This window comes from Anarrhichthys ocellatus, unplaced genomic scaffold (assembly GCF_004355925.1).
Source record: "Anarrhichthys ocellatus isolate YVR2014 unplaced genomic scaffold, GSC_Weel_1.0 scaffold69, whole genome shotgun sequence".
NCBI classification, from domain to species: Eukaryota; Metazoa; Chordata; class Actinopteri; order Perciformes; family Anarhichadidae; genus Anarrhichthys; species Anarrhichthys ocellatus.
In genome coordinates, this window is record NW_022280099.1 from 1711537 (window position 1) to 1727205 (window position 15669).

General features: G+C 43.5%; 1 protein-coding gene across 2 annotated transcripts in view; it reads left to right on the forward strand.

Moving 5' to 3' along the window:
• atrn (attractin) overlaps nucleotides 1-15669 on the forward strand; it is a 124064-nt gene that overhangs the window by 93081 nt on the left and 15314 nt on the right. For both annotated transcript variants that reach the window (XM_031873161.1, XM_031873159.1), the window contains exon 27: nucleotides 13086-13193. In XM_031873161.1, coding sequence (XP_031729021.1) covers nucleotides 13086-13193 — 108 coding nt within the window. The remainder of the gene's footprint in view (nucleotides 1-13085; nucleotides 13194-15669) is intronic.

Consider the following 15669-nt stretch of genomic DNA (forward strand, 5'->3'; position numbering starts at 1 on the left):
AAAATAAATAAATAATCCACTACCCCTACAGTGATTTGCTTCAATTATAAGCTGCACATGTTTTCTTGTTTGTTAATTTCAACAAGACACGAGAAAGAAGTCGTGCATAATCTCTCGACAGTTGCTTCTAGGTCATAAGCTCATTCGATTTGAGTAATTGTCCAAATGAAATTCATTCCCCAAATGTAGAGACTTGTTGCAGGTAAACTTTAACCCACTCTTAACTCTTTTTCTCATTTGCTCATTAAACCATTCTTCTCATTTAAGGCCACTTGATAAAAAGGCATCAGCTACGGTATTAAAAAAGCAAATGTAAGAGATCCTTGTAGACCCAGGCAGCGTGATATTCTTGGTCTCTTGAAAGAACTGTTGTAATGCTGTCTGAAGCTGGAGGTGGATCAGTGTTACCATTGTGCACCCTTGAAATTGGGTTCAACCATGCCAGCACTCAGTAAGAATAATTGCGCCCTTGGAGGCAGATTTCTGAGGCCATGGTCTCTGTTGAGGCTCAGCGGTACAGTGAGCTGCACTGGATTTGTGCTGCAAAAGTGCATCATTGCTTTATGAAATATAAGGAACTTGGGACACTGCTCGCTGTTGGAGACATCCCCAGCACTTTATTAACTACTCTGTTACTGTCACTTGTGGGTCTTGCTCTGCATGTGAACAAAATGCAGATATTATCCCCCCCCCCGCTGCTCCTCCCTCTCTCTGAAACACCAGCACACTTAAACCAAACTTTTCATAATGATTGACTGCGCGACGGAACGCCACGTGGCTCTCCGGGGGAAATTGTGGTGTAAGAAATATGCAGGTGATGAATTTCCTATCAGTTAATAGCTTATTTTTGCTGTAAGGGTGGTTTGTTTGTCTTCTGGCAGTCTGCAAATGAAATCACAGACTTTCTGCCTTTTTGGCAAACAAAGAGAACACCCGTCTATTGTCTAACAAGTTGAGGAAGAAACAGTTCATTGTAGCAAACATGAGACGGATGTTTGTCTCAGCTGTCGGGGATGTTAGGACCACAGACTGTATATAAGAAGTGGACGTAATCGTCGTGACGTCACCCATTGGTTTGTGGACTGCCGTTATGAAGCCTCAAGTTCGGTGATTTGGTCGTCGCCATCTTGACTTTTTGCAACCGGTGAACAGGAGTGACCATATTTGGTCTGCTGCAGGTGGGAGTTTGATCGGTCAAAGTGACCCCAGCCGGCACAATGGTCCACCCCCTCATGCCGCCGCCCCCTCATGCCACCGCCCCCTCATGACGCCGCCCCTCAGACCTCCCGCTCTGAGCCGTCGGCTCACACGGCAGCGTCTCGTTCCAGAGACTCCCCCACCATGTTCTCCCTGCAGCGTGCTGCCGTGTGACCCCGCCTTTTCTCGGTGGGTTGATGACGTAGAAATCTGTGCCCCTTTTAATGGGCCAGAGCTGTAGGAATAGAACATGCTAATGTGGTCAATTAGCAGCTAATACAATAACCTCTCCAGACATATTATGATCACTGGAGAACTCATAGTCATAGTCATAATGTAATGATGTACTACATCATCAGGAAATGTATTATCACAGGATCAGATTTTATTACACTTTCACTCCATTTAGAGAAACATTTCATTAAATCCTCTTATTTCATTTGCTCATAACTCTAAAAAGCTGCCCATAAAAAAAACAATACTGCACTAATTCTCTGCAGTTCACCGAAATGGCATTAAGCCGTAAAAAATTATGATTTTAAAGCAAAGCTAATGAAAGTCTGTGCTGCAGTTTTGAGATGATTGAACAGTAAAATTGTCCCTTGAAACCATTGCTGATCCGACCGTATGAGTCTAAAGCAGCTTCTAAATGATGCAGGACCAGAAACTGAGCAGGGAATTATACGTTTTAAGGGCGTAAGTCAATAAAATATTGTAATAGCAATTGTTTTTTATCGGTGAGCTGGAGGAATGCACGGATACAAATATCAGGCCGGTACTGACTCAAGTAGCAACGGGGCAGATCTATGCAGTTCAATTCTATATGTGTAAACTATAGACATTATGTACTGGAATGTGGATTCCTGTTTATGTTTTCACCAAAGGTTTACAGTTCATTTTCAGGAATTTGTACCAAGTTGCTGGCGTACGATTTGTAATTTTCATAATAGATAACAATTTACTAAATTTGGATCCATTTATTTATTTGGGAAAACAATGTTTATGTCAATCCTGACGTTGCACATCAAAGAATGATGCCAGTCTCCCAGTGAGGCATACAGGCTTTTAACTAAACACTAGGATCTGATCGGTACTCTCTATCGGCTGATACTCAAAGCCCAGGTATCGGTATCGGGACTAACAGGACGGCATCTGTGCATCCCTTGTGAGTCGCCAGTTCCTCCGAGCAGGGTTGCACATGATAACTTTGCCAACAAGGAAGCTATCGGCGTCGCCTCAGCTCCAGATCATGATGCAAATGAACGAAGGCATGCAGACATGAATGGAAAACTGTTTCCTGTGTGCGGAGGCAGCAACGTCAACTGTGTTGTGTTCTTTGTAGCGCTGTGAGGCCCCTGTAGATTAACCGGAGCGATGCTTTAAGATTCTAAGAGAGCTGCCTTCCATCTCCTCCTCTCTCCTGAGGTCAGCGTTCGCTGCACCACCGCGCAGAACAAAAGGCTTACTTCTAAGGTGATCAATCCTGAAGTGAAAGGTAAGGAGAGAGGGAGAGAGCAGGAGGCAGCAGTGAAGGTCACTCGCACAGGAAGCGAGGAATCTTTGGGAGCACACGCATCCTCCGTAGAGAGGAGGCCTCGTTAATGGTTTCCTCCGCATAGTCAAGCTAATAAGAGTCTCCTCGGGACCTGACAGGATGCGGATTCATCAAAACGTGATGAATCCGCAGCACTGGCAGCCGGCTACCTCTGCAACGGTGTTAGAAGACCAGCGTCACTCCTTCTGAGTCCACAGCAGATATGAACTTTGGTCCAATGAGGAAACAATAACCAGCATGCAAATAATAGACGGCTAAGAATACTTATCACACATGTATGTGTTTGTTCAGCTCGCTCTCGGGGGTCCTTCTGTCTTTGTGAACAAACAAACGTTTGCAGCATTGGAGTGCACACGTGTTATGATCTGTAGTGGTGCAACAGATCATAAAACTCAGGGTTCAGATCGGATCACAGATTGGATCAGCACCAAAGAAAAAAGGGAGCAAATATAAGTTTTAGAGATCCCGATCACGTGTTTCTGCTGCTGATACTATGATCCATACTGGCAGATACAGATCTCTTTGTTGTTTGATTATAGCAGCGGGTCTACAAGGATCCAGGCCGCTCTGAAGTCTGTGAACAATCAAAATGTACTTTGTTATAGTCATGTATAGTGTTCATAAAGGCAAAACAATTCAAGTGATTAGGAAATACAATCTTGACACATCTTGTCATTAGTAGTTTTAATGATGCATTATGAACAGGTTAATGTTCCCTCTCTAATATCTATTTATGTTGCTGTGAAAACATCTCCTTCAAGCAACTGGACATTTTACGAGATCACATGTGAACACATACATTTACACAACACTAATGTTCACCGAACAGAGCCTGAACGCATCATAATGTAACTGAATGCAACCTTCGTTCGTTAGCAGTGCTGCTAACGTTACTAGCTCTCCTTCGGCCAATTTAAACACGTTTTGGTTGTTTACAATGAAACATTATCAGAACATTAAATGTCCTGATCACATATTTTACTGAACATTATAACGATGTCAGTAAAACTTTATTTCACCCTGTGATGGTTAACGTTAAACTGTGTATTTAATCCACGGTTCACATGCCGAACCGTGAGGGCCGATCCGTACGGATCACGGCCCGTCACACCACTACTAGTCTGTGAGCGTGCGTAGGTTGGTTGCATCGTGGCCTCTTCCCACGTTCTTTTGTTTTAGCGCAGCGTTGGCGCTCGTGTCATTGCACGTTTATCTGCGTGTGTGTGTGTGTGTGTGTGTGTGTGTGTGTGTGTGTGTATATGTGAGTGAGTGAACACATGGCGTCTTTGTCTCAGAGTTCCCAAGATGCTCCTAAACCCTACTAATCTTAATTCCACAGAGATGGTGCATATAATTAGAGCTTGGATCAGCGCCAGTGTCTTATTGCTCACGATGTACAGGCTGGCTTGTGGTCCCGACCCCAAGTACACTGGGTGACCCCCCCCCCCCCCCTCCACCCGTCCATCATGGCCGTGGTGCAGGGCTTTTGATAAGCCCACAACCTCTGTCAGACCCCTGCTCCCTTTTGATTCCGTTTCATCTCATCTCAGACCGTCTTCACTTTCTTTACTTTTCATTTTTTCCATCTTCCCGCTGCTGCCTCATCGCCTCCATCACTGTTCACTTTGTTTTAACCTCACTCCACCTCTCCTGTCACTCTAAAGTCAAACTGTGATTCCTCTGACGACTGCTCACTAGTGCAGATTTGTTCACACTCAGAAAGCGTGTGATATGTTGGAGGTTAATATCGGCACAAGATGGAATTCCTGTTTTCCTTTTATCTGTGCGTTATAACAGCTCACGCTGCTTCACCTCTTCATCTCTTTATTTACCTCTTTAACACGTGTTGCAACTAAAAACCACAAGTTTCATCACAATACAATATTATATCGATTCTTAAGACAATAGGATAATTGCTGATATCACAAAGTTTTCCACGATAAGATTTTCGATTTGATTCAGTTCAGTTCCTGCGATTGATATGAGATGATATCACAGCCCCATTTCACACAAGAAGTACATTTACATATAAGCAACTAGAATATAATTTGCCAATTTTATCACTTGGCGCTGCCGTGGGAACTTCAAAACAAAGGCGCTTTTTAAAAGATGAGGATATGTGTGTCATTATTCATCGACGATCGTTGATCATTGAATTGATATAAAGATCCAGATCGACGTATCGTTGCAACTGTGCTGAAGAATGAGCATCTGAAGAGGGCAGCTCACACCACACCGTTGGCTTGTGATGAGTCAAAAGCTTGAGAAAGAGATCGGATGTCCTGGACCTTTGGATCCGATCCAGCCTCCGTTGTCCTGAAGCTTTAGATGATCTGAGCACCTCCAGGACTCCTGGAGTTGACGGTTCCCTCTCATCCGTAGAAACCTTTTGTCAGCTGCTGTTTCCAAGTTCAAGAACGATGAACACCTTCATGTCCGCTTACTGCCGAACACAGACTCAGATGAAAGAGTCAACGTACAGCATAAAGACGTTGTTTCAAATAACAATAATAAAAATGTAAACTGCTCCGTTTCAGCAGAAGATGCATCCTTTTCTCTCTTGCTTACACATGCTGTATTAAAAATGAACCTTTTATTTGAACAAGAGGGTGGCAGTGGCACAGTTTGCAAAGAATAAAAAGCACAATTGAAAATGGAGAACAAAACCAAATTCACAGAATACAACGTAGTGTCAGTGATGAGTGGAAACACTGGCACTGACCCAGAGTATACAACGCGGTGGATACGTTTAAAAACACAGAGTTAGGGGTGTCTAAGTCATAATCACACAGTCGGCACAGTGGGCTGCATTGGTTTGGTTGATATTTTAGATCTGACCAGCAGACAGAGCAGAAACAGACGGGAGCTGTTCCAGGTGTGATTCATATATCGGGAACAAAATGTTTTAACAGCATCTACATCAGAAAACCTCATCTCTAAGGCGGCTGACTAAACACTGTTTTTATTTAAAATACATCTCTGGAGATCTAAGAGTAGCTTAGATATTAATGCCGGGCTTTGGTCCAGTAACGGCTGATTATCAAATCATATCCTGTCTACTTGTTTTTAGGGTCTCCCATCCTCACACAAGCTCTGCCACAGATCACTCACATTTGAAGGCATCTTGTCCTCCGAGTGATTCAAATGAAGATCACACCTCAGAGTGTTTGCTTCAGACGGAGACGTGTGTGAGCGCTCACCGTGTGGGTGGAGGAAAATGCTCTCCAAGTGAATTCATTTTTAGGGTTTCCATTGTTCCGACCACCTCCATCTCATCCCGAGCCTTCTGAGGTGTCTTTACTTTTCGTTGTTTCATTTCTCCTTCTGCTTTGTCGATCGTCCGCTCCTCTTTGATGGCGTATTGATCAGCATGGTGGACGAGGCGGTGAAGTTGCTGAATGTGTACGGGTGCGTTGCAGGAGATTGACGGGCTCAGACAGAGAGGGAGGGCGAGATGGACGGAGAGGTGCATGACAGGGACAGCGGGAGGCCGGTGGTGAGAAGGAGGGGGGAGGGATGGAGGTGGAAAAGAGAGGAAGAGAGAAACAAAAGGATGTGCTGAGAGTGAGGGAGGGATCAAAGCCTTCTCCCTTGTCAGCATTCACAGCGTGCGTCCTCCACACCCCACCTCACCGATGGAGATGAAGCGAGGTAGAAGCAGCAAGCCGCTAACGTCGCTTCACAGACGAAGATTTCCTCTCCTTCCCCTCCCTCCCTCCCTCCCCCTCCATCCCCCTCCATGATTCTCACTCCAGTTTTCCTTCAGTGATGCTGAAGGATGATTGAGAGCTCTTCCACCGACAGCATTTTTAAACAGACGCATCAATAAATAAACGGCTTGATGTAGTGCGTACTGTGTGTGTGTGTGTGTGTGTGTGTGTGTGTCTGTTCGTGTGTGTGTGTTCGTGTTCTGTTCTGTTCGCCCGGGCGAACTGGCACTCCATCCCCTCCTCCCAGGGGCAAACTCTTTGAACGCCATTGTCTTTCTCTCTGCTCCCATTTCTTTCTCTGCACTCTCCCGAGCTTTTATATATATTTTTTCCTTCGCTGTGTCTGTCGTCTCTCGTTCCTCTCCGACATCCTCCCTCGTTCTCTCGTCTCATTTCCCTTCTCTTCTCTTCCTCTCCTGTATCGTGCTCTTTTTCTCTGCACTCTGCTGACGCACTCGATCTCTTTGGCACACGGCTGCCCACTTTGAGAACGCTCAAACACAATTCCCTCAGACGTCTTCTTTGAGCGTGTATGTGAGAGAGTGAACGCAAGCATTTCTGAATCCACACATTTCTTCTGAGGCTGCAACCAATTTTACAATTTTCCTCATTATTGATCAATATATATGTATTTGCTTTTGACCTGCTACTTCCACAGTTGTGGTTCGTCTCACTGCTCTCAGCAGCAGTGTTTTCAGCTGCAGCAAGAAGATGCAGTTTTCAGTGATCAACCCATCGTTACCTGCTCAGCCCCAAACGTCTGACAAGCAGAGCTAACGACTTGCTGGTGACCTTAGCGGAGCAATTAGCGCCTAAAGAGACAGATATTTCCGTCTTGAGACCAAATCAAGGCAAATTGAGGCTTACAGGAGACTGAATACTGCGTCCATGACATGGATGTGTAAATACTAACACGTTTATTACAGTAGGTGATACTAACACAATGGTGTGTGGGCCCCAATTGGCCAAAGATAATTCATTATATTATATATATATATATAATATAATTGTTTTAGCACTTGTGTGTTCACACTCATGTTAGTGCTTATCATTATTTATGTATTCATATTTTCTATTATGTGCATTTTATTCAAGCATGCTAACTTCACCTGCAGGCACATTAGCTCGTGCCATTTTCCAATTCCCCTCTCCGTGTGCGTGTTCGAGAGAATTCATTAGCATTAATGAAAACGTTCCCACACGTACATGACTGCTCATGTGCAGGTATCTCCGAACTACCTGCCTGCCTCCATGTGTGTGCCCGTCTCCATGCACACGTCTCATAATTAGTTTCATTTATGCACAGTTGGCTCTGCCACAGTCAGATATTCACACACACACACACACACACACACACTAACTACCCTGCAGAAAAAACTGAGAGCCAATTTAAGAAGTAGGCGACTTGCACTGTAGCTCCTCTAGCTTCTGGTTATCTTTGGAGCGCTGAGTGTTTGCTGTACAGCAGCTGCCTACTCGCAGCACGGCATAATGAGATTTGTGCAAATTGTATCTTGTGTAGGACTCGGTCCAAGGCGGCTGTGCTCAGAATTCCCACGCCGCCTCGACTCAATGACGGCAGTCCAATCTCTCTTTCTATCTCCAGCCCTCTGGTACCTCTGGTGTGAAACCTCTGACCAGCTGCTCAGTGTGGTCACTAGGGACACGACTGTAAACTGTAGATGTGAGGACTTCATTTTGAAAACGCATCACTTATAACTAAACTATATCAGATCTTTTGTTCAGTGTGTTTTCTGTAGTTTCTGGCCAGCATTTCTGTCGGCACATAAACAATTCAATCAGAATGCTGGTGATGTAGCAGCGTGTTTGATTAGTCCGCGTTTGATGGTGTTTGTTGCCGTGTTGGACTCTATTGTAGTGATGTGGTCATCTGATGTGTTCCCAGACCTCAGGAGGTGATTCCGAGGGTAAAATGTTATCATAGCGAAACAGAATGAGGGCCAGCACTTTGCTAAAAGGACCCATGTTGTAAGAGGACTACGTTCTCTTCAACCCCTTTAACTGTATTGTTGTTGAGCACATTGTTCTGGCTCTCTGTTGTTTTTGTTGTTGTGGCCATGGATACAGGATCCATGCTGATGTCATGATACAGCCCTCAAATGTTTTCTTTGGTTCAGACTCAAAAAAGTAATTTCCAGTAGCAGACGGTAGCTATTGTAAGTGTGAAGATGTCTTTTATATTTGAGACTACATTACATTATTGTTGTTATTGTTGTTTTATATGTCTATTTAGTGAAGCTAATGGTGACATGATTAACACGACGGGTAAAACAAACAAAAATAAATGAATTACAAATGTTGGATCTAATGCTGCGGGGATGTTTGGTAGCGGCGGTGCCGGCGGTGCCGGGCAGTCTGTCTCGTAGTGTTCCTGTGAGTGTGTATGTGGAGGTGTAGTGGAGCCGTAGGGGAGGTTGTTTTTGTTCTCGGAGAAAGAAAAGAATAAAGAAATGATGTCTCGTGGTCCAACCATTTTATGATATTTTGTCTTTATTCACATTCTTTTAATTTTGCTTTCTGATGCATTACATTACATATTGGCTGTTGAACATAGAGAAGCACTGACGGCCAGATGTTTCCCAGATGTTTCCCTCGGGAGACGGTGGAGACCAAAAAGGGGAGTGAATTTTGGACTTTTTCAGATGCACAGAAACACAATTTTCATAAAATGATAATGTTGCTGTGTATCTGCAAGACAAGAAACAACAACTTTATGGAGTAATAATAATTACATTTTATCTTTACAGCTGGTTCTGCTGTCCTCAAGTTGTGAAATTGGTGAACATGTTTGTGAAAACAAATCAAATTCTACCAAGAATATTGTCTTGAAGACATTAAAATGCGTCTCTCTCCCTTTAAGAAGTGTAGTTTTCTGGTCTGTTATTAACTGTCAATAAACAAATGTGTTAAATTCAGGTTGATGAAACTTGCAGAACTCTGATTGGCGTTGAGCAAGAAGCGCCATTGGAGCAGCTTATTGTTCAGTATCCAGTATTCAGTACGATTCAGTACGATCCAGTGTGGACAGCTCCCTGTTGTACAGGAGAGATATTTGTATTGTGAACAGGAGGAAGAACGCAGCCGGGTGTCGCTGTGTTTAAACAAAGGTGAGCGCTGTGTTAGACAAGAGGCCAGGCAGTTTGCAGAGAGGCTGAGGGAGCTGGACTGAATCTATAAAGTTTGTTTACCGCAACATTCAGATGCTCCTCCATCTGCTCTTTATCCAGTAAATCAATCCTGTTGCTTTGTGCTGATCAAGGAGCTCCGATTATGAAAAAGGATGCGTCTGCATGCAGATTCTCACTTCTCCTGCATGCTGTTTGCCAAACAGATGCAGACTGTGATGTGTTCCTGCCCGGCTCGGCCCGTTGCGTCATTGTGAATGAAGTTGCAAGAACTTCTTTCAGTCGTGAGGTCCATTATCTTCCCTCGGAGTGAAACCTGACTCTTAGGAGTGTTGAGCTCTGGTCGGTCGGCCAGAAAGTCGCAGAATTTATTAGTGCTTAACGAGAGTTAGTGTTAATAGTTTCTAATTTGTGTCAAAGCCAGACTCCAGTGCAAGATGGCAGAGTCCCCAGTGTACTCACACCCACAGTCATCACACCCACTAGGGCTACATATTCTGGCTCTCAGATGCTTCGCACAGTGGGACGTCTAATCATGACAAATCGGGGACTCGGCACAATGAGTTGCTCATTTGCATTTTCATTTGTTGCTGCGCGTTGACTGCTTTGGTGGCAGCGACGAGTGCACCGCAACAAGCCACTGGACCGGGCACGTCGGAGGCTTCAGCCTGTTTATATTCATGTTCGTGGTAATGAGGCTTTGTGCTGGGATTCATTCATACTTCATGGATGTTACTGTTCTACTGTTATGCATTAGTGTTTCTATTCACAGTGTCTGCTTGTAGCTTGTCATTTCTTAATCTCCTCCACAATCATTTCTAATTCTGTTTTGTTTTATAAAGTACTTTCATGTTTTATTAACTCACTCACTATAATATCTTAATATTAATTCATGCAGTATCCAAGTAGGTTGTGCACCATCCTCCATCAGATGACATTAAAGTGGCTGCAGTGTGAATAATGTACCGATTCATCTGCCAATGTGATTAATTGATTCATCCTTTGGTTCATGTCAGGAATAATGATTGCCGTCCCAATTACAAGGAGAAGTAATGTCTGAAAAACTGTCAAAAAAACCCATGAAATGAAGTAACATAATGGTTATACTCGTATTTGAGAAGCTGTAATTGCACATATAAATGACTTGCATGACTCGTTATCAAAATAAATAATAAAATGTGAGAGGAAAGTTTGCTTAACTGCTGAGAGTTGGATAACAAGATGGACAGCAGGTTTAATCAGGTCACCTGTCAGATAAAGGTTGGTTCATTGGCTCAATGAACGAAGAGAGTTTTCAATTTAGATAAATAATTATATATTTTCATTCTATTAATATCTTTTTATTTATGGAAGTGTCATAGTTGAGAAAGGCTGCGTTAAGTTGTGTTAAATGTTTAAACATAAGTTTACTTTTGGGCCACAAAAAGTGTACTTTGGCCACTAAACTTAGAGGCTTGATGGCCCGTTGAGCCTGTGCTTAAAATATTACCGTCCATCCACCACTCTCATTGCCATCGTTTAAATATGAATATGACGTTAGCTTAGCATAAAGACTGGTAACAGAGGGAAACAGCTAGCCTGAGTGAATCAAAGGTAACCTCACAGAAGTCCAAGTTAAATGTTAAACAGCGAGCTTTAGTGATGCTGGCACATGTTGCTGCCTTTGTGCAGAGCCAGGCGAGCAGCTTCCCCATATTTCAGATTATTCTTTTTTTTATTGCTAAGCTAACCAGCCGCTGGCTGTAGCCGCATATTTAATGGGTATAAAAAATGGTATCGATCTCATTTATTAGTCGGCAGAAATGTGAATAAGCATATTGCCTCAATGCTAAATCTTTCTTTTTAAAAGTAGTGGCTCAGGGAAAGTAGAGGTTGGTCTCCTCCTCGCCAGCTGTTTGAGCAGAGAAGAGCGTTGGGAGATTTGGCTTCAGGCTTCAGACACATGCAGGAATTTAATGAGCTGGCTCGCTCCACAAAGAGAACCCGGGACATTACATTTAGACATTTCTGTTTCACTTCTCCGGCTATGCTGGAGAGAGAAAGAGACTTTCCCTGAAGCTTTTTTTGTAACCCTCGCTAAGGATATGATTATAAGGCATTTAATTAAGAGAGGAAAGGCGAGCAAGTCAATAGACACAATCGACAGTCTCACAGGGGGATGAAAACGCTCAGCAGATTAATTACAAACTGTTGAGGCGAGCTTTGACCTTTGTTCTTTGAGGTGTGAACATGCATCGACACAGAAAAAGGCCATGTGTGATTTCTACAGTGCGTGTTTTCATGTTGCACTGCTGCCCTTTACTTGCACCTATTCTCTGCCAACAGCTCACTCTAATGAGACACAGGCCAACGGGTCTACACGTTGTCTACATGTAAAACTCTTCACACGTGAACCGCATCACTCTCCGTCGTCACGTCCTTTATGTGCTGAAGCCTCTGAGATGTATTTACACACTGATCAGCTACGGGTAGATGTTTGACTTCCTCGTGCTCGTGCGTTGGTTGCAGGTGTTTTGGTTTTGGGTCTAGTGGTGCACTGCTTGCTATCGGGTCTTGACAGTTGACGCTGTGTCTCTATTTATAGCACTTTGGCTGCGTTGGCGGGCGACGACACAGGTGCATCGCCTTGTTTGCTGTGGTCTTACCTCCTCTTTCACTCCCCTCATTGTCCCCCTCCCTCTTCTCCTCACCCTCTGCATCGTTCACATCATTACGTTCCGCATCCACCTCTCTCCCTGTTCCTGTTAATTTGCCTTATTTTGGTGCTTTCTTTCCTCAGCTCCTGTTCCTCCTCCCCTCTCCTCCCCTCTCCTCCCCTCTCCTCCTCCCCTCTCCTTCCCTCATAATCACCTCCCTCCTCTTCCTCTGGCCAAGGTCCATGATATAAATCAGAGCACAATGAGACTGCTCCGCCTTGCAGTGGTGGAAAAGCTACGTTCAAACTACATTTACTCAAGTAGACTTTCAAAGGGTACTTTACTGCACTAGTACCATGATGTGGTTGTTTATTCTGTACCACAACATTTATCAGGGAAATTAAGAAATACTTTTCACTCCACTATATTAATCTGACAACTATGAACGCAAAACAATGTGCTTATAAAACGCACTTTTTACAGGTGGCCAACAGGAAGTATAGGAGCTAGAAAGCATTAAAAGCATCATCCTGGTTAATGATCACTTCCACTTCCCAAACTTAAAGCTGCACCGATGAATGTATTCACATTCTTAATTGATTACATGATTATCTGTACTGTCAGAGTGATGAGTTCTACCTACAGCACAGTATATCGCTCTTTTTTTTCTTCAGTAAAAGTATTTCTTCCATCATCGCCTCCTCGATTTCAAGTTGTGTGTGAAGTAGTCCTTCAAAAACAACAGTGCGTTAATACGTTCTATCCAGTAACTGCGGATGAAAGACAACGAACAGTCTGTGTTTATCTGTCTGCTCCTCTTCTTCTTCCTCCTCCTCCCTAGCAACTGCTGAGAGAGATGCAACAGATGGCCAGCCGGCCTTTCGCCACCATCAACGTCGCCTTGGAGACGGACGACGAGCCACCTGACCTGATCGGAGGAAACGTCAAGGTGAGCGCAGACCTTTTTATTTAACAGCAATCGCCGCCAAACCCCGGAGAGCTACCTGTTTCTTTTTCTGGGCTGACAGGAAGCTCCATCCGTCTTCTTCCTGTCGACGGCAGTTTGTGATCAGTCTGCCGTCCTCTCTTACGAATAAAGGACCCCCTTTTTGGTTCCTAGTGGAACCTTTATAAACCCTGGTGGAACCCTTTCAGAGGGTTCGACCTAGAGCCCAACATAAAGGGTTACACCTAGAACCATCTATGGAAGGTTCCACTCAGATCCTGCTATGAGAGGTTCTACAGAGAACCTTCTTTGGTGTCATGGTTCCCCCCAGAAGTCTCTCTAGAGGTTCTTGCCAGAACCTTTCCACTTAAACCCACCCCCTGGGTTCTACCAAGAACTCTCTTTTATATTGCGAGGGTTTCATGGAGAACCCACGAAGGGGACGAGAGGTGTTGGAGAGGTGCTGAGTTTTACTCCTAAACTTCAGGTCCAATGTTTTGTAAGACTCCTGCTCTCCTGTTTTGACAACTAAAGTTAAAATATAACACATTGTGGATTCTCAATCGTGCCCACACATAAACTTTACATTTTTACCCTAAGAAGATGTTTAATAATTTACCTACATTTTGACAGGAGACTTCTTCAAGGTAAAAAACCCCGAAACGTTGGTAAATTATTAAATATCTTTTGCGTCGACTGTTTTTCCTTTACACTTGCGAGGATCTTTAACACCAATGCTTCCAACAATCCCTGAAGAACCCTTTCTTCCAAAAAGGGTTCTTTGGCTGTAAGTCTTGCAAAGAACCTCAGCCCTTCAGGAAGAACCCCTTTGGAACCCGTATGTCTAAGAGTGTGTATTGATAGATATTCCTCACACCATCTGTTTTACATCATGTCTCAGTCTAAACTCTTAAAGGTGCTTCCATTAGTTTTCATCAAGCCCAGGAGACTCACTTAGGAGGAAGAAGTTTGTAGTGTAGTGCAGGTCTAGTACACCCAATGAGGGTCAGCGCAGTGTACATTCAGCTGGGACCCCGTGAGGGCCCGATGATGATGAAAGTGGGCTGTTACACCAGTTATTGTGGATAGGCTGTGAATTCTAATGAGAAGGAATTCAGTTAACCCTGGAGTTAAATACATGCAGATGAGAGTAAAGTCTTGTAGATTAGGACACTATACTGAGAAATGAGATAAGAGTTTCATGCCAACATTGAGATTTTCTCCATTTGGAAAATGAATTATTATTTAATGCCTACGCGCAGGAAGTGTTTGCTGGCATGAAAATTAAGAACATTACGGGACACTATAAAAGTCAGGATTCATCTCACAAAACAGCCGTGTTGTGGTGCGTCGGACCATCTGTGTTTGTGAAACACTGACGGAGAAATCAAAAGGTAGCGAAGTCTGTCAATATGGACGTACGGCTTGTTGGTACGAAGTCATTCAAATAGAAGTGAAGCTTCCATCGCTCTAACTTCAGGACCATTCATGATGCTGCTGCTGGGACTTTGTTTTATTACACCAGGTCACATGGTTCAAGGTTTTAATGAAGGTCCTGTAGTTAAGATTTGAGACTCGACACAAGTTGGAATTTTATTTAACCCCTTAAAGACCAGACACAAACACTCACCTTTAGGTTTTTGGGTGCGTTACATTGTTTTAGTCAAGCTACTAAAGGAGTATTAAATTAAACCAAAGTTTTCAACCATATAACAAGTGAATAAAATATTTATCAAGTGACTAAGGAATCACACAGCAAACGTTTGTTTCACATGTTCGCCTTTGTGTAATATTTTGCATTCATTACTTGTAGAGGCTTTTATTGTTGTTTGTCTTGAGATAATACATTTGAATGTCTTTCTTTGCTAAGAAAACAAAAGTCTCTTGCCATACTTCCAAATCACAAACATTTTCTAACTACTATTGGTATCTGGTCATGCTGAGGTCTGTATATATCTTTCTATGAAGCTTCTGCCACCACCATCGTTTCAGTTTGTTCTGCTCAAAGCATTCAAAAAAGCCTTGCTGCTTTTATTGTTTGCGTTCCATCGGATGTATACAGTGGAGTAACCTGCTGTCTCCTAACAATGGGATTAATGCAGTCACAGTCAGAAGAATAGAGGGAGATACAAACCGTCTGCAAGGTCTTCTAATCAACGATGATGATCTGGATAAAGTCCCGACACTTAAGGAGATTATGTGTAAACACAATCCGTCACAGTAATCTGCCTCCACAGGTAGAAAGCTAGTTCCCATAAAAATGCCAGCTGCTCTTTAGATTTTAAAATATATATTTGTATCAATGCTGTGAGCACTATGAACCAAACTTCTTCCACCTCCACTGTATCGGAGTGTGGAGGCAGAAATCTGAGACGCCCAGGCCATTAACGGTGTGTGTGTGTGTGTGTGTGTGTGTGTGTGTGTGTGTGTGTGTGTGTGTGTGTGTGTGTGTGTGTGTGTGTGTGTGTGTGTGTGTGTG